The 19,138-nt window shown below is 44.2% G+C and overlaps 1 protein-coding gene across 1 annotated transcript; it reads left to right on the top strand.

Annotated features, from left to right (window-relative positions):
- Positions 1-7,409: 7,409 nt before the first annotated feature.
- Positions 7,410-19,046, top strand: LOC308154861 (mucin-5AC-like; the record flags this gene model as incomplete). The annotated part of the gene is made up of 19 exons (XM_080528079.1): positions 7,410-7,434; positions 7,816-8,077; positions 8,304-8,418; positions 9,618-9,834; positions 9,933-10,063; positions 10,737-10,856; positions 11,313-11,423; positions 12,743-12,869; positions 13,464-13,719; positions 14,164-14,237; positions 14,842-15,019; positions 15,291-15,429; positions 15,677-15,787; positions 15,935-16,114; positions 16,216-16,455; positions 16,598-16,754; positions 16,890-17,018; positions 17,209-17,301; positions 18,898-19,046. 19 exons carry the CDS (start codon positions 7,410-7,412, stop codon positions 19,044-19,046), a joined length of 2,814 nt encoding a protein of 937 aa, XP_080384205.1.
- Positions 19,047-19,138: the final 92 nt, after the last annotated feature.

Here is a 19,138-nt window from a genome sequence, read left to right as displayed (position 1 = left end):
AATTAGACTATATTGTTTGTGTTCAGGTTACTAGGCAACAGTCCATTTGAAGTTCGTTGCGGAACTATTTTTTGTTTATTTTTATGATTATATATATTGTATATATATATAATATATATATTATATATAGTAACAGGAGTTTATTTCTGGCAAGGTGGTTAGGACAGGGATTGAAAGATTGGTTGATAAGTTGTTACCCAAGAGATACACATTCCATATCTTAAAACCCAAAAAACTGAGAATTGTGCATATGTTTAATGGTATTTTCAATTCATGATATACCATACCCATCGTTTCTCAGGGGAATATGACTCTCTAATAATGACTATTCCTAAATAGTTATCTTAGAACATGTAAATGTGTAAGCTTGTTTTATTACATCCTTAGTAAACAATGCATGTGTAAACAAACCATAGCTTTGAAATATGTTTCATGAACTGTCCGTGCATCCAGAGTCTCTGTCTATGGATTTGAGAGTGATCATTTTCCCTGCCCCATCTTTTAACCTCATAGCAAAACAAGTGGTGGGTCAACCATGGCTGAAAAAACAAATGAAGGATTGCATTTATTTGCACTTATTTCTGGGAATGTATGAATAATCCATTATCAAACGTGCAATGATGCATGACAATTGGAGAAAGAGTGGCTGTAATCGCCCTGGTTACCAAGTCTAGAGGTGTGAATAATATGATGGTGATCCCAATTTTAGTATTTACCTCGAACAGAGCTGAGCCCCATTGGCTACTGCTACATTTGATCTGCTTTAACGTCCAGTGTCAATTCAATTACATATTGTATGTGAAATGCATGTAGCTATTATTTCAATCTTAAAATTTTTTTTGGGGGAAAGATAACTAGCTAGCTAGTAAAATAAATAAATGAAATAAAAGTATTCCCGACTCAGGGTCATTTTCCCTGCCCCATCTTTTTTTAAACAAGTGGTGGGTCAACCATGGCTGAAAAAGCAAATGAAGGGTTGCATTTATTTGCACTTTTTTCTGGGAATGTATGACTAAATGCTGTTACTGTAACTGATTCATATCCTCTCCCACGGATGGAGGATTGTGTTGACAATTTGGGTACGGCAAAGTATGTTAGCAAATTAGATCTGCTCAAAGGTTATTGGCAAGTGCCCTTGACTGACCGAAGATACAATATATTTAATTTTTACCCATACCAACGGTAATTTGTTACTTCTTTATCCCTAGTGAACAAGAACGTAACATCCATTATCAAGCGTGCAAGGATGAATGGCAATTGGAGAAAGAGTGGCTGTAGTTGCCCTGGTTACCAAGTCTGGAGGTGTGAATAATATGATGGTGATCCCAATTTTTTTATTTACCTCGAACAGAGCTGAGCCCCATTGGCTACTGCTACATTTGATCTGCTTTAACATCCAGTATCAATTCAATTACATATTGTATGTGAAATGCGTGTAGCTATTATTTAAATCTTTTTTTTGTTTGGAAAGATAACTAGCTAGCTAGTAAAATAAATAAATGAAATAAAATTATTCCCGACTCAATAATCAGTATAGCTCAGGCCCTAGTCTAGCCGGAGTCGAAAAGCAACAAGCAAGTTTTATCTGACATTTCAAATGGAGGATTGACATGATCTTTGAAGAGAAGCTTTTTTTTATTTTTTTATTCCATCTCTTGTGACTTGATTGCTGGTTATCTGTATCCAGGCATGCATAATGGAATGATGGCATCATGGCTGGTTGGTGTTAATGAGGCTATCCTGGGTGAGGCTCAATCGTCTCCGGACCGGCGTCGGGCGTTTCCGCTCATCAATGCACAGATGGGGCTTGGCCCCAAATGCGTCGTGCGAGTGTGGCGCAGAGGACCAAACCGCAGACCATATTATCCTGGATTGCCCGGTGTACCACCCACCCAACGGGATGCATGGTCTGTCGGTATTAGATGACGAGACGATGACGTGGCTTCTGGAGGGGTGTCCAGAAATATAGCCCGGGTGAGCCCCTCAACCAGGTCTCGGGGTGGTAAAAGGGTAGCCCCTCGGCCCCGAGCCTGGTGGAGTGGAGAGGAAAAACCCATACGCCGAAGAAGAAGGTGTTAATGAGGGCTACGAGTATTAGTTAACCCTAACCCTAACCTTAACCCTAACCCTAACCCTAACCTTAACCCTAACCCTAACCCTAACCTTAACCCCAATCCTAACTACCGGTTGGCGGCTGGTGACCAGACCAGAGGGGGTTCCAGCCTGGTGACTGGGGGCCAGAGGGGGTTCCTGCCTGGTGACTGGGGACCAGAGGGGGTTCCTGCCTGGTGACTGGGGGCCAGACCAGAGGGGGTTCCTGCCTGGTGACTGGGGGCCAGACCAGAGGGGGTTCCAGCCTGGTGACTGGGGACCAGAGGGGGTTCCTGCCTGGTGACTGGGGACCAGAGGGGGTTCCTGCCTGGTGACTGGGGACCAGAGGGGGTTCCTGCCTGGTGACTGGGGACCAGAGGGGGTTCCTGCCTGGTGACTGGGGACCAGAGGGGGTTCCTGCCTGGTGACTGGGGGCCAGACCAGAGGGGGTTCCTGCCTGCCTGGTGACTGGGGGCCAGACCAGAGGGGGTTCCAGCCTGGTGACTGGGGGCCAGAGGGGGTTCCTGCCTGGTGACTGGGGACCAGAGGGGGTTCCTGCCTGGTGACTGGGGGCCAGACCAGAGGGGGTTCCTGCCTGCCTGGTGACTGGGGGCCAGAGGGGGTTCCAGCCTGGTGACTGGGGGCCAGAGGGGGTTCCTGGCTGGTGACTGGGGGCCAGAGGGGGTTCCTGCCTGGTGACTGGGGACCAGAGGGGGTTCCTGCCTGGTGACTGGGGACCAGAGGGGGTCCCTGCCTGGTGACTGGGGGCCAGAGGGGGATCCTGCCTGGTGACTGGGGACCAGAGGGGGTTCCTGGCTGGCTGGTGACTGGGGGCCAGAGGGGGTTCCTGCCTGGTGACTGGGGGCCAGAGGGGGTTCCTGCCTGGTGACTGGGGACCAGAGGGGGTTCCTGGCTGCCTGGTGACTGGGGGCCAGAGGGGGTCCCTGGCTGGCTGGTGACTGGGGGCCAGAGGGGGTTCCTGCCTGGTGACTGGGGGCCAGAGGGGGTCCCTGGCTGCCTGGTGATTGGGGACCAGAGGGGGTTCCTGACTGGTGACTGGGGACCAGAGGGGGTCCCTGCCTGGTGACTGGGGACCAGAGGGGGTTCCTGACTGGTGACTGGGAACCAGAGGGGGTTCCTGCCTGGGGACTGGGGACCAGAGGGGGTTCCTGACTGGTGACTGGGGACCAGAGGGGGTCCCTGCCTGGTGACTGGGGACCAGAGGGGGTCCCTGCCTGGTGACTGGGGACCAGAGGGGGTCCCTGCCTGGTGACTGGGAACCAGAGGGGGTTCCTGCCTGGTGACTGGGAACCAGAGGGGGTTCCTGCCTGGGGACTGGGAACCAGAGGGGGTCCCTGGCTGGTGATTGGGGACCAGAGGGGGTCCCTGCCTGGTGACTGGGGACCAGAGGGGGTTCCTGCCTGGTGACTGGGGACCAGAGGGGGTTCCTGCCTGGTGACTGGGGACCAGAGGAGGTCCCTGCCTGGTGACTGGGGACCAGAGGGGGTCCCTGCCTGGTGACTGGGGACCAGAGGGGGTCCCTGCCTGGTGACTGGGGACCAGAGGGGGTTCCTGCCTGGTGACTGGGGACCAGAGGAGGTCCCTGCCTGGTGACTGGGGACCAGAGGGGGTCCCTGCCTGGTGACTGGGGACCAGAGGGGGTCCCTGCCTGGTGACTGGGGACCAGAGGGGGTTCCTGCCTGGTGACTGGGGACCAGAGGGGGTTCCTGCCTGGTGACTGGGGACCAGAGGGGGTTCCTGCCTGCCTGGTGACTGGGGGCCAGAGGGGGTTCCTGCCTGGTGACTGGGGGCCAGACCAGAGGGGGTTCCTGCCTGGTGACTGGGGGCCAGACCAGAGGGGGTTCCTAGCTGGCTGGGGGCCAGACCAGAGGGGGTTCCTAGCTGGCTGGTGACTGGGGACCAGAGGGGGTTCTTGGCTGGTGACTGGGGGCCAGACCAGAGGGGGTTCTTGGCTGGTGACTGGGGGCCAGACCAGAGGGGGTTCCTGGCTGAGAGAGTGCAGCACTTGGGGTCCCACTGTGTTGAGAGTTTTCCAATATATTTTTAAATATTGTACTGTTATGATTTTATGATATACCAAATATAGTGTAATGAAGAACTATGGGGGGGGGGGGGTGGAAGGGATGTTATCGCCATGGGGGGGGGGGAGGGGGGGGGTTACTCGTGTGTTTATAGTGGGGTATAAAGGGGTAAGATAAAGAAAAAGAAAAAGTCAGGACAGACACTTATTTTTGTTTGGTGTGATAATTGTGAATTTTTCATGTGTGCTGTTTTGCAATAAATAATTGATTACAAAAAATAAAAAGAAAACAATGGCTCGTCTGGTGCAGATGAGAAGGCCCCTTCAGAGATTTCTCTCTACTACCGTGCAAGGTCAAACCACCAAGCACATGAGAGTGGAGACCTCCCTCTGGTAGAAAACTGTGTGAAGGATTTATTTTGAGTGAACTTTTGTGACCAACGTGGATTAAACTTGGGCCAACAAGTGGTGGGTCAACCATGGCTGAAAAAACAAATGAAGGATTGCATTTATTTGCATGGAATGTATGAATAATCCATTATAAAGCGTCCAAGGAGTGGCTGTAATCGCCTTGGTTACCAAGTCTGGAGGTGTGAATAATATGATGGTGATCCCAATTTTAGTATTTACCTCGAACAGAGCTGAGCCCCATTGGCTACTGCTACATTCTGCTTTAACGTCCAGTGTCAATTCAATTACATATTGTATGCATGTAGCTATTATTAAAAAAATATATAATAATAATAAAGAGCTAGCTAGTAAAATAAATAAATTAAATTAAAGTATTCCAGACTCAATAATCAGTATAGCTCAGGCCCTAGTCTAGCCGAAGTCGAAAAGCAACAAGCAAGTTTTATCTGACATTTCAAATGGATGACATGATCTTTGAAGAGAAGCTTTTTTTATATCAATGTTTCCATCTCTTGTGACTTAATTGCTGGTTATCTGTATCCAGGCATGCATAACAGAATGATGGCATCATGGCTGGCTGGTTATAATGAGGGCTACGAGTAGTAGTTAACACTAACCCTAACCTTAACCCTAACCCTAACCCTAACCTTAACGGACCTAAGTCCTTGAGTTATGACGAGTGATGCCTAATAGGGTGCAGCCGTTTAGAAAAGAGCAGCCACTCCTTCCTTAGAAAACAATGGCTCGTCTGGTGGGCCCCTGCAGAGATCTCTCTCTACTCCTACCTTTCTAACCACCTGTCACGCAAGCAATCCGTCTACGGCCTTCGCACACAGGACATCATCACATACTCCATCCCCTTGGTCCGGACCATGAAAGGCAAGAGGGCGTTCTCATTTGCAGCCCCTTCCTCTTGGAATTCTTTACAGCAGAGTCTGAAACTGTCTCATCTGATCCCTCTTTCCAGTTTCAAGCTCTTGCTGAGAGACATACAGTGATTTGTTCTTGCAATTGAGTTGACCCTCCATTTTGCCCATTGCTGACCCCTCCCTGTCCCTAGCTCTTTAGCTGTCTAGTTTTAGGTTTTGTAGTTTTAGTTTAGTTTTAGAGTATGTAGACCAGGTTTTGTATTGTATTTGTTTGTGGTGGATGTTGTTGTTGTATGCCTGTGAACAGGTCACACTTGAAAAAGAGCCCTTGGGGCTCAATGTGTTTTTACCTGTATAAATAAAGGTTAAAAAAATCAAAAAAATAAAAATAATAATAATACAAATACTACCGTGCAAGGTCAAAACCACCTTGGTCAAACCACCAAGCACATGAGAGTGGAGACCTCTCTCTGATAGAAAACTGTGTGAAGAATTTATTTTTGAGTGTACTTTTGTGACCAACGAGGATTAAACTTGGGTCTCCCGTGTGTTAAAAAAAAAAAAAGCTTCAGGCTGCTACACTAACACATGTGTTCAGGTCTCAGCCAAAGCACCTCCATTCCCCCTCCCTTTGACCTCTCCCTCCTCAATGCACAGACCCCCCCTGAGTGTCAGTGGACGGGATATGAACTTAGGTCAAAACTTAGGACCCAGTGTTCTGACAATAATGTTATGTGGAGTCAAGTGCCCGCTTTGACGTCATATTCATTGATTGTCATACTTTAAGGACAGGAGAGCCAAAACAAAGCTAATGACCTTTTGAGAGGGTGCTGGGCTTATAAAAGTAAACAAGGGTTTTCATTCGTATTGAGTCACGGTACCACGGCCGCCATTGTGTAAGAAGACTGTTTCTGATAAGAGAAACAATAGGAAATGGCAGCCACAAAAGATGAAATCACTAATCACTTCTGTGATAGGAACACACCTAAAAATGTGTTATGTGAGTGTTTATCATCTTTCGGAATGAGTCAACAGATGATAAACAAATCAAATAAACACACCAATACTAATGGAAAAGTGAGCTAAATGCTTGTGTTTTGTGTTTATTTAGTCCATTTAGTTTTCCTAAAAGAATAAATCTATTAGGTTACTGTTGTGTCATTAACGGTGGTATAAACTGTGTTCCCTAAATGGTGGGTCAGGACCCACTGGTGGCTTGTGGCTTCTTATTTCTCTTACTGAAGTTGACGACTAGGTTTATATGATTTCTTCATTTGGTCGGAAGGCCTCTGGTGGGTCAGAGTAAAAAAAACAAAAAACACTTGTCTGTCTTATTCAATGAGAATATGGGGATGCAGTCTCATATTGGTATTGTATTGGTATGTGAGGGCCGTTACATCCCTGGGAGGGATCAATGTTCAACCTTCAGCCACACCTTCACTACCAGCGTTCCCTCAGACCTTCCCTAAGGAGGTGGTATAAAGACCAGATCCAACTTAAGTATCTTTCTCAAAGCACCTGTGGAGAACCTGTTCTCGAGCCACAGGATCAACATGTGGACAACAGCAAAGACACCCGTATGGGTGTCAGTATGGATGGCAGTGTCAATTGGGTTAACTGCATCTCATAATGGTAGGTAGAATTCATGATTTTGCTCTATGGGAAACGTCTTTTGAATTGTCAATACTTTTGAGTTGTCTGAGTTGTATTTGTACTGTTGTGTGTACTGTTAGTGCGTTCATAATACTGCAGTTCTATGTTTAACTATGGGACAACAATGAAAGGATATGTGGCTAAGCTAGTCTGCCTTTATGTCTTTGTTATAGCATTAAATATGATTCATGAATAGGTCAACATGGGAATGGAAATAGAAAGCAACATAGTATGGTCGTCACAGAATTGCACAATTTACAGCAAATGTTTTATGCACTTTATTGATTATTGATTGAAACTTTTACTTTTCAGCCGACACTTCTCATATTAATATCATCCCCTCTATGACGAGGATACCTGAAGTTGTGGGTAAGTTTTGCAACAGATATGAATGGTTGTGCCTTTATTGTCCTTAGCCTTCATACCAAGTGGTGTTATGGTTTGTGGATGCATGAATCAATGCAATACAAGAAACACTTCAGGATGGAGATCTTGTACAGTTAAGTCTAAGCATTGATGAATGGTATGGTAATGGTAAGTCCTCTGAAAACATTTTTTACACCGCATCCTCCAATCCAGCTCATCCACTCTTCAGAAGAAAACAAATCTGTACAGTATATAGGGAAGAAGAAGAAGTATGTGTAGTACGGTAGCCTTCTCACTTCTCTGCATTCAAAGACAAAAAAATCCTGAATCACATTCATCACAAATCATTATAGCTGAATCGGTGGTCATTGCTTTGTCCCCCAGGAGTGAGTCCTGCACATAATGGACAAGTCTGCAGTACCTGGGGTAACTACCACTTCAAGACCTTCGACGGGGACGTCTTCCAGCTGCCCTCCACCTGCAACTACATCCTGACCTCGCTGTGCAAGGGCAGCTACGCGGACTTCAACATCCAGATGAGGCGAGAGGTGGTGGACAACGCCGCTACCATCAGCAGTATCGTCATGAAGCTGGAAGGGATTGTGGTGGAGTTATCCAAGGGCTCCGTTGTTGTCAATGATAAAACGTGAGTTCCTCCAGGATTCCTTTAGGTTGCTGCTGTTCTCTGTTCTCAGTCGATGAAGGCCTGGTAGTAGTTGGATCACGTTGGTCTCCCAGTGGCTTGGACAACAAAGATGATGTGATCGTTTGTCCAAGCACACATATCCAGCGACAGAGCAGAGAATACTATCATCACAAAGACAAATTGGCAGGAAATAACAGCCTTCTCTAACCCTTTTGTTTTATTTCAGAGTGGCCCTACCGTTCAGCCAATCCGGTCTACTCATTGACAAGACCGCAACCTATATTAAGATCACAGCAAAACTGGGTTTAGAGGCCATATGGAACGAGGATGACTCCCTTCTGGTAGGAATATTACACAAATAATTTCCTTGTAGATACCTTATATTTTAGTCCATGTGCTTTAAGTAAAAAAAAAATGGATGGGAGAAACTACATTAAGAGGTCAGGGAACTCCGATACTCATAATAGTTTGCTTTTCCTGACCATGCAATTGAGGTTTACACAAGAGCACTTAAGAGATCTTGCATGACTGACCAGGAACAATGTTGAATATTGTAATTCGTCATTAATTAACAGTCAATCCTCCACCTAATCTTATAGACAACCTATACCACACTCTAATACTTGTACTGTTGATATCTTTATTTGAACCAATATGGGCACTGGAAATGTGTGTGGAGTAAGAACATTTAAAGTTTATTTTATGATGTACTTCAAATCTCATACAAGTACCACTGCTGTTTGCATTAGGCTTTGAGGTTTACTTTCAAGTCCGTCGTAATCGCAGAGTGATTGGTGTTTATGCGAACTGAAGGGTTTGAAACAGGATCTACACTAATGATTTCCTCGATTTCCCTTTTCATAGGTGGAGATGGACAACAAATACAAAAACAAGACCTGCGGGTTATGTGGAGATTTTAATGGGTTTCAACTCCACAATGAGTTCTATATCAATGGTAATCTTTTACTAGAGTTGCCAAAAGTTGCCAAATGTAAAACGTATTGTTTGGAATATCAATGGAATTGAACAATTGCTGCATATATTCTTCCCTTTAATTTTATGAAGGTTTGAAAATATCCCCTGTTGACTTTGGAAACATCTGGAAAAGAGATGGCCCAACTGAAAGCTGCACTGAACTCACCCTGCCTTCAAACCAGCAATGCTCCCATCTGGTAAGCTCTATAACATAAGAATAAAGAAAGAGTGGACATTACTCTTGCATATGTTACGGTACATGTGGGAAACGGTACATGTGGGAAAACTAGGGTTAGGGTTAGGTGCTAGGGTGCTACGGTTAGGGTTAGGATTAGGGTTAGGGGTAGGGTTAGGGTTAGGGTTAGACATGCCAGCATGTACCAAGTCGACGTAGCACCTAACCCTAACCCTAGTTTTCCCACATGTACCGTATTCCCACATGTACCGTAACACATACATTCATAGTGTTTACTATTTCACTGTAAGTGCTTATGTTACTGTTATATAAGACTTCCTCTCTCATCCCCACCTAAGTGTCATCTTCTTTTCTGTTTATGTTTGGTAGAAGCCAATTTGTGAGCAGCTGCTCTCAGCTCCGGCCTTCAGCAGCTGTCAGGACTTGGTGTCCATCGATTCATTTGTTGAGGCCTGCATGGCTGACCTGTGCCACTGTGATAACAGCACCGACTCCTTTTGCCTGTGCAACACCATGTCAGAGTACTCCCGCCAGTGTGTTCACGCAGGAGGGACGCCCAAGCAGTGGAGGAATACACAGTTCTGCTGTAAGCATGACCACGCTACATTTATATAGCAACATTCAGCTAAGCTTGTCAACAAAACCTTGTTGCATCAAAACATTGAACAATCCTTGTTTGTGCAGATAAGTCATGTCCATATAACATGGAATACCAGGAGTGTGGAAACCCATGCATGGACTCCTGCTCCAACCCTAACAGAGGCTACCTGTGTGAGGAACACTGCACAGACGGATGCTTCTGTCCTGCAGGTACTGTAGGGAGACAACCTTGAACTCTGACTGAACGTATTGAAGTATGAATCATGGAAAATTCCCTTGGCATCTAAATTGACTGAATTTAAAATAGCTGATTCCATTATGTGGACCTTGGTGGAGACGATGGAGACAAGTAAACATTATATTATCTCTCACCCAAAGGCACTGTTTTGGATGACATCAACAAGAAGGGCTGTATACCTGTGAATGAATGCTCCTGCAGCCAAAATGGAAAAACCTACAATCCTGGAGAGTCGTATTCAAGCACTTGTCAAGAATGGTAAGAGGCAGGGCAACAAAGTCAGACCATTATCCATCACTCATAACAAGAGAAAGGTTTTGAAGTTTTGATAGAAATTGTTTTACTTCCATCACATTTGGGGCGGCTGTGGCGCAGGAAGTAGAGCCGGCGTCTGATGATTGCAAGGTTGGCAGATTGTAGGTTCGAATTCCGTCTGGCCACATGTCGAGGTGTCCTTGGACAAGACACTGAACCCTCAAATCGCTCCCAATGAGCGGGCCGGCACCTTGCATGGTAGCTTGCCGTCATTGGTGTGTGAATGGGTGAATGAGAGGCCATTGTAAAGCGCTTTGGAATAAGGCGCTATATAAGTCGGTCCATTTACCATTTTCATTTGATATTTCTCGTTTAGCATTTGTGCTGGCGGTCAGTGGAGCTGCACGGAGAAGAACTGCCCTGCAACCTGTTCAGTGGAGGGAGGGTCCCACATCAACACCTTTGACGGGAAAGCATACACCTTCCATGGGGACTGCTCTTACGTTCTGGCCAAGGTCAGTGTGCAGTTTCCTCACCAATATTGTGTAGTCTCATTCACATTCACAGTCATCTTCACAGCCAATGTTGTAGTCTTGTGTGGTGTATTTGTATGCCTACTGTATGTAGCCTGGATTACTGCATTTCCAACACTTTTGTTTCGAGAGGCAGATCAAGTTTGTATGTTCAAGCCCCACTAGTTGTTATTTATGTCAGTTTATTCAACAAGGATCTTTCCATGTTACTTTGTCCTCTATATTCCAAAAGGTCCAGAACAACATTGGGACATTAACAGTTAATTTTATGTGCCAATACATTTCATAATAACATTTGTTCTCTTTTGCTTTCATCTGAGATAATATATTTAAATAATTGTTCAATAACATCCACAAGGCAAGGTTTCATGATTTTACTGCCATCAATGCACTTGTTTGTGCCAGCTTGTCAATGTGTCTCCATATGTTTTTTTTCAGGAATGCAATGGTGAGGAGTTCACGGTGCTGGGAGACCTGCTGCAGTGTGGGGTCTCTGACAGCGAGACGTGTCTGAAGGCGGTTACCCTGGGCTTATCAAACGGAGCTACTGTGAGTAATCTCACTTACATATTTTGACTGCTATAAATGTTGCTTTTCAATGTTACGTTTTTGCATAAATTGGAAACTGTAATAACTATAAAAAAAATGTTATTATATACAGTACATTTAATCTATATTTAAATTATGTGTTCTTTACGTTGTATTTGTAAAGAACAAACATGAATAAAAGTGAATTCATATCTTCATTAAATGTTTGGACACGCTCCCCCCCCCCCTTGTATTATGCAGGTAATTAACATAAAACCCAGTGGAAAAGTCTTCATCAACGGAATCTATTCTCAGTTGCCATTTTCTGCTGGTAAGCGACAATTGCAAAGATACTGTACCTTACGTCAGCTCAAGTTCTTGAGTCAGGACTAACCTTACACAAAACTCACATTACCCACAGCTTGAAGCACCCCATTATATTGAACATATAATTACACATTACTGAAGATGTCATACCTGTGGGCAGTTGCCAACAAAATTCAAAAAATGTAATGATTTTCTCTAATTACCTAATCATCTTCCTACTTTGTTCTTTATAGCGGGATCAACCATTTTCAGAGCCTCCACATTTTACATCATTGTCCAGACCTCTTTTGGCCTGCAGTTAGAAATCCAACTCATACCAGTCATGCAGGTTTACATCACTGCGAGCACCGCCTTCAAGCAGAGAACATGTGGTACGTCAACATCACAGGCCTTCACTTTACATCCCGCTGACATTCCCCATGTTCTGTGAAGTCTTTTCTTGACTTATATTAAATGTTTACCCAAAAGGTCTTTGTGGAAACTTCAACAACAACCAAGGGGACGACTTCAAGACCATGAGTGGAGTAACGGAGGGCACAGCCATAAGTTTTGCGAACACCTTCAAAATGCGAGCCAGCTGCCCAGACATCAAGAGTAGCTTCGCAAGCCCCTGCAGTCTGAGTCTTGACAACGGTAGGTAGCTACAGAACATAGTTTAACACTTCACCGTGTTTGTTTTCAATGTTTGTAGTAGGTAATGCCTCAAGTGCTCATAAATGTCAACCTAGATAAAACTTATTTGGTTTATTTTTTTTACTATTTCAGAAAAATATGCCCTGCACTGGTGCTCTCTGCTATCGGACCCTAAAGGAGTGTTTGCCTCATGCCACTCAACAATAAGCCCAGACACTTACAAAGAGGTTAGTTTCTTTTCTGAGGTATACTGCTATGTGATGGTGCTGGTGGAGCCAACATAGTATGTACGACCTGGCACATGCCAGCTGGTGGAGAGTTGTCTGTTGTTTACATGTTTATTATTGTAAATACTGTTCTGACTTTGCTTCTCCATCCAGAACTGCCTGTACGACAGCTGTAAGTGTGAGAAGAGCGAGGACTGCATGTGTGCTGCCGTCTCCTCATACGTCCACGCCTGCGCTGCTGCAGGCATCCAGCTCAGCGGCTGGAGAGACACCATGTGCAGTAAGAGACGACAACAATTGTATTTAAGATCTTTGATTGACCAACTTCACCGGCTCCCCATCAAATTCCGTATTCACTTTAAGATTCTCCTTCTCACCTTTAAGGCTCTCCATAACCTAGCACCCTCATACCTCTCTGAACTCCTTCTTACTCACACTCCCTCCCGTAGTCTCAGATCTCCTCTGCCAACCAACTTGTCATCCCTTCTGCCCGCCTAACTACTATGGGGTCTAGAGCCTTCAGCCGCTTTGCTCCCCGCCTCTGGAACTCTCTGCCACCCAACTTACGCACTATTGACACTCTCACTACTTTCAAATCCTGTCTTAAAACACACCTTTTTACAACGGCTTACTTGGTTTGATCTCATGTATTTTGTTTGTTGTTATATCTGATTTAGCTGTTTTTATCTCATTTTGCTTTGTTGATTTTAATGTTTTGATATGTGGTTTTAAACTGTCTTGTAAGGTGTCCTTGAGAGCCTTGAAAGGCGCCCATAAATAAAATGTATTATTATTATTGACAGACCATCAGGTAAGACAAACTTCTACGTCGTCTACATTTGGGCACTAAAACTAAATGTTTGATATCCCCCAGCCAAATACTCCACGTCCTGCCCCAGCACCATGGTCTACACTTACAGCATAAAGAAGACCGGCCGTTCCTGTCGCTGCTACAGCGACTCTGACTTCACCTGCTCCATCACCTTCCAGCCTGTGGATGGGTGCACCTGCGCTGAGGGCACCTACCTGAACGATGCGGGCAAGTGTGTCCTGCCGACCAACTGCCCCTGTTATTACAAGGGCTCAGTGGTGCCCCCGGGGGAGACCATGAGCAGGGATGGAACCATGTGGTAAGAATGCAGTAATTATTTGCCGCTTCTCCGCCCAAAATCGAGATATACTTGCAGGCAGTATACAGAGTAGATTGTCCTACAAAGACACTTAGATTTAGATTTAGTAATCTAAAAATTAATTAGACCCCTATACTTTCTTTCATTTATTTTTTGGTTTCTTTTTATTTTACTACTCGATCTTTTCAGTTTGTAAAGCGTCTTTGAGTGTCTAGAAAAGCGCTATATAAGTATAATGTATTCTTATTCTTATTCTTATTCTTCTTATTATTATTATTATTATTATTATTATTATTATGTGTATGTGTATGTGTATTCACTATACAATACAGTACTAACATTGCCTGATATTTTGCCTATTTTGCCTTTGCTTATTCCAGAATTTTGAGGACTGGTACATTCAATTAACATTACCTGTTCTGTTGTTTTCTCTTTTCATTTCAGCACCTGCAAGGAAGGCAAACTCAGCTGTATTGGAGATCCTGATCATCAAACATCCAGCCTCCTGATCAGCACATGTGAGCTGAGATTATTGTATTGTGTATTGATGTATTGTGGCTGGCAATCATGCATATGTATTAGATGATATATATATTATAATAATATTACTACTACTAATAATAATAATAATAACAATAATAATAATAATAATAATAATAATAATAATATATTATAGTTCTCCTACTGGCATGATGCCAAATCCTTCGGTCATTAAGTTTTGAAAAGGTAATGCTGCTCTCATGTAATGTTAACTGACATGTCGTAGAAATCAATGGCTATTTTCATGTTAAAATGCATTTGGTACCTAGATTGTATTGTTGGTAGCCCTGCATGCAGAAATCACTGAAATGCATGATTCCTTTACTATTTTCCCAGCATGCAATGCACCGATGGTTTACTTCAACTGCTCCAGTGCCGAAGCAGGAGTTAGAGGGTCAGAGTGTCAAAAAAGCTGCAATACTCTGGATATGGCCTGCGTGAGTGCCCTGTTCACTTAATGGAAGGTGGAAACCATACAATTGAATTAGAACTTAGAACTTAGAACTCTGAGATCACAAATCCAATGGTAATTAGCTGATGTCATACAGTAGCTTACTACAATATTCTGTATCATTGTTGTAGCTCACATCAATCATTTCACTCAACAGCTCAGCACAGAGTGCATATCAGGCTGCGTGTGTCCTTCCGGCCTGGTGTCTGATGGAAAGGGTGGCTGCATTAAGCCGGACCTTTGTCCTTGTTTCCACAACGGGGAATCTTACCAACCTGGAGACAACCTCAAGGTCGACTGCAACACTTGGTATGTTAATCTGGCTTTGGTTGAGATATCTAACCAGCACCATGGTCAATGTCTTCTTATAGAAATATAACTCTACCTTTTTATTTCACTCTCAGCACTTGTGGGCGGAGCTTGTGTCAAAGTGGGCGGAGCTTGTGTCAAAGTGGGAGTGGCTTAAGTCAAAGTGGGCTGAGCTTGTGTCAAAGTGGGCGGAGCTTGTGTCAAAGTGGGAGTGGCTTAAGTCAAAGTGGGCGGAGCTTGTGTCAACTCTACCTATTTATTTCACTCTCAGCACTTGCAAAGAGAGAAAATGGCAGTGCACAACACACCTGTGTCATGGAACGTGTGCCATCTACGGAGAGGGGCACTACATCACCTTTGATGGGAAACGATTCACGTTTGATGGAAGCTGTGAATACACACTTACTGAGGTACGGTTGCAGGGAATGAAAACAATTTAGGTAATTGACATTTCATCAATTGACTAATAACATTTTTACACTTACTGAGCTGAGCCAAGCCAAACCGTTCTACAGTACATTGGCCTGGTTATGCACCCACCATAGTTGCCGGAACTGTGCTGGAAAGCACAATGTGAAAATATATCCATGGCAGCACAGTGTGATTCGCAAAATCAGATCTCCTTTACAACGCTCCACTATCTATCTGTCTGAACAGGACTACTGTAGCAACAACAATGCCAATGGCAGCTTCAGAGTCATCACTGAGAACATCCCCTGTGGCACAACAGGAACCACCTGCTCCAAGGCTATCAAGCTCTACCTCGGGGTAAACATCTCTTTAAAATAGACTTCTACCAATGATGCATACATTCATATGCTGAAAATGTACTCGTATGCTGAAAATAGATAAATGCTTTATGAGGCTAGAAAATAATATCAATTATCATCACACTTAACTATTTGTCTTTTCCAGGGCACTGAATTACTTCTGTCAGAAGGGAACTACCAAGTCATCCAGAGAAATACCGGGGAAGACATTCATTACCATGTTCACACTATTGGGATCTATCTTGTGATCGAAGCCGATAATGGTTTGATTGTCATGTGGGACAAGAAGACAAGCATGTTCATCAAGCTTAGCCCACAGTTTAAGGTAATTTCTTTTCGACATTTTTATCTGTTCTGTCTATTCACCAAGTCTGTTACATGATCCCTGATTGTCCTTAACCTTAAATCTTGTGTTATCTTCATTAGGGACATGTCTGTGGTCTTTGTGGAAACTTTGATAGCAACGCAAACAATGACTACACTACCAGGAGCCAGGCAGTTGTCGTTAGTCCCATAGACTTTGGGAACAGTTGGAAAGTCTCTGGAAGCTGCCCCGATGTCCTGGCGCAGACGAACCCCTGTACTGCTAACCCTTACAGGCAGTCTTGGTCCCAGAAGCAGTGCAGCATCATAACGAGTACTGTGTTCACCACCTGCCATTCTAAAGTAGGTTTAGGATTTGGTTACACAAACCAATTTTCGAATTAGACAGTCAATGGAGTTCACTGGCTAATTCAAAATGTATGTCAGAGTTTAGTATTAGAGTTAATTAATCAATGAATTAATCAAAGTCCTTTGCTCCAACTAGGTGGACCCTTCTCCTTACTACGATACCTGTGTGAGCGACTCGTGTGCTTGTGACAGCGGTGGAGACTGTGAGTGTTTCTGCACCGCTGTGGCGGCGTATGCAGAGGCGTGTAATGAGGATGGGGCCTGCGTAGCCTGGAGAACCCCACAGATCTGCCGTAAGTCTCTATGGGACCCATTGCAATACGAGACCTGTCTGTGTACTTTATCTCCCATTGACATCAATGCATGAAGTTAGCATAACATTGACAAAAATACTTACGCCTAGTACATTTGTTCCTCACTCATTTCAGCACTGTTCTGTGATTACTACAACTCCCCTGGAGAATGTGAGTGGCACTACAAGCCGTGTGGAGATCCCTGTATTAAGACCTGCAGGAACCCGTCTGGGAACTGCTCTACTCATATACCATCACTTGAAGGTAAAGTGCATTAGAGATTATTCACTGACTAAATCAACAGATGTGGCAAATTTTCCATCAGATTTTGGTTTAAAAAAAGTAATTTCGCAAGCTGCATATTGGTATCACAGTTGTAAGGAGTATGTGTTCTTCATCATACCTTTCTATCAATCAACAGCTCAAAAGCAGAATTTTTGTTTCTTTGTTTTAGGTTGCTATCCAACATGTCCTTCTGCTCAACCGTACTTTGATGAGATCACAATGAAGTGTGTAGAGAGAGACCAGTGTGGCTGCTATGACTCGAGTGGACAACACTTTAATAATGGAGAAATAGTGCTTACCACAGAAAACTGTCAAACATGGTAGGTCAACCTTAATACAGAGATTCTACTGTACTGTACGATACTGTGGTGGATAATAAATGTGGACTGCATAACAAGGGTTCGAAAGTGAAAACTAAGCAATGTAAATTCTCTCTTTTTCCAAAGTATTTGTGATTCCTCGACCGTTAACTGCAACTACGATCTGCAAGGTATGGATACAGTAGCCTGTATCTTTCAAGAAAGCTAAAGCTAAATGCACAAATATATATATATTTTTTTTGTTGTTGTTAGTTTTTTTGTTTTTTACAATTCCAGTTCTCTAAAATAACACTCTCCATTGCAGCTTGCACTTGTACGTATGGTGGAAATGAATACCCCTACAGATATACCATCTACAACACAACAGATGGGCATGGCACCTGCCTAACTGCCGTCTGTGGGGAGAATGGCACCATTATCAGGGACGCATTCCCATGTGTTAATCCAACTACTACCACACCGTCGACTACGGTGACTCCAACTGTCTTCACGTTCACAACTGGTACGTACTGTATGTAGAGTGGCAAGTGTAAAAACTACAGCAGCAACTCATCATGAAAAGGCTTCGCTATGTATTGTAGCCTATATTGTCTAGATTGTGTCATATTAACAACTATTTAGAGCACATGCAGAAATTCATTTTTCTTTTCATTCCTGTATCGACAGAGCCAACCACGACTCTTACAACCCGATCCACATCAACTGAGTATCCAACAACCTCGAGTACATGTGAACACCCATGTGTGTGGTCACAATGGTTTGACGTCACATTCCCTACCAATGGAAGTGCAGGTGGAGACAATGAAACCTTCAACAAGATAAGAGCAGCAGGATACGGTATATGTGAGGAGCCAAGCCAGATTCAATGCAGAGCCCAGAAGTACCCAAATATTACCATCGAGGATGTAGGTCAGGTGGTGACGTGTGATGTCGCAGAGGGTTTGACATGCAAAAATGAAGACCAGTCAGGTTCAACTCCACTATGTTTTAACTACCAAGTCCGAGTTCTCTGTTGCGATGAAAACGTTTGCACTACTAAGCCTCCAACTATTCCACCAACAACAACAACTGTGACCACCACTACTATATCACCAACCAGCTTGACCACACCATCACTCTGTCAAGACTGTACCTGGTCGTCGTGGATTGATATCGACTATCCTCAGTATGGTGCTGACGGTGGTGATAATGAATCAATTAAAAAAATCATAGAATCTGGAATTGACATTTGTGAAAAACCAGAGGAGGTCAAGTGTCAAGCAGTGAAATATCCAGGGGTCCCACTGTCTGAGTTGGGTCAAAACGTGGAATGTAATACTGAGGTTGGATTGATATGCCAAAACAAATATCAATCTATTCCTATATGCCTTGATTATGAAATTATGGTGAAATGCTGTAAGACTGTGAAATGCAACACGACAACAACAGTACGACCAACAACAACAACCATGACAACAACCACGACAACAGCCTCAACGTCGAATGCACAACCCACGACGACAACTGAGCCGTCAACAACAATCCCAACAACTACTCAGCCTCCCACAACTTCTACAACCCAAACTCCTACAATTACTACTACCACTGCCACCACAACTCCTACAATCACAACTACAACTCCCACCACAGCTCCTACAACCCCCACTTCCACCTCAACATCGCTTGGAACACCAGCAACGACAACTGAGCCTCCCACAACCTTGACAACCACAATCCCAACAACATCTTGCAGTGGTCAAATAACTTGTGAATGGTCAAGCTGGATCAACGTCGGTGAGC

The sequence above is a fragment of the Nansenia antarctica genome, assembly GCF_963989245.1.
Source record: "Nansenia antarctica genome assembly, chromosome: 4".
Classification (NCBI taxonomy): Eukaryota; Metazoa; Chordata; class Actinopteri; order Argentiniformes; family Microstomatidae; genus Nansenia; species Nansenia antarctica.
Note: the sequence above shows the minus strand (reverse complement) of the source record. Positions and strands in the feature narration are given on the sequence as shown.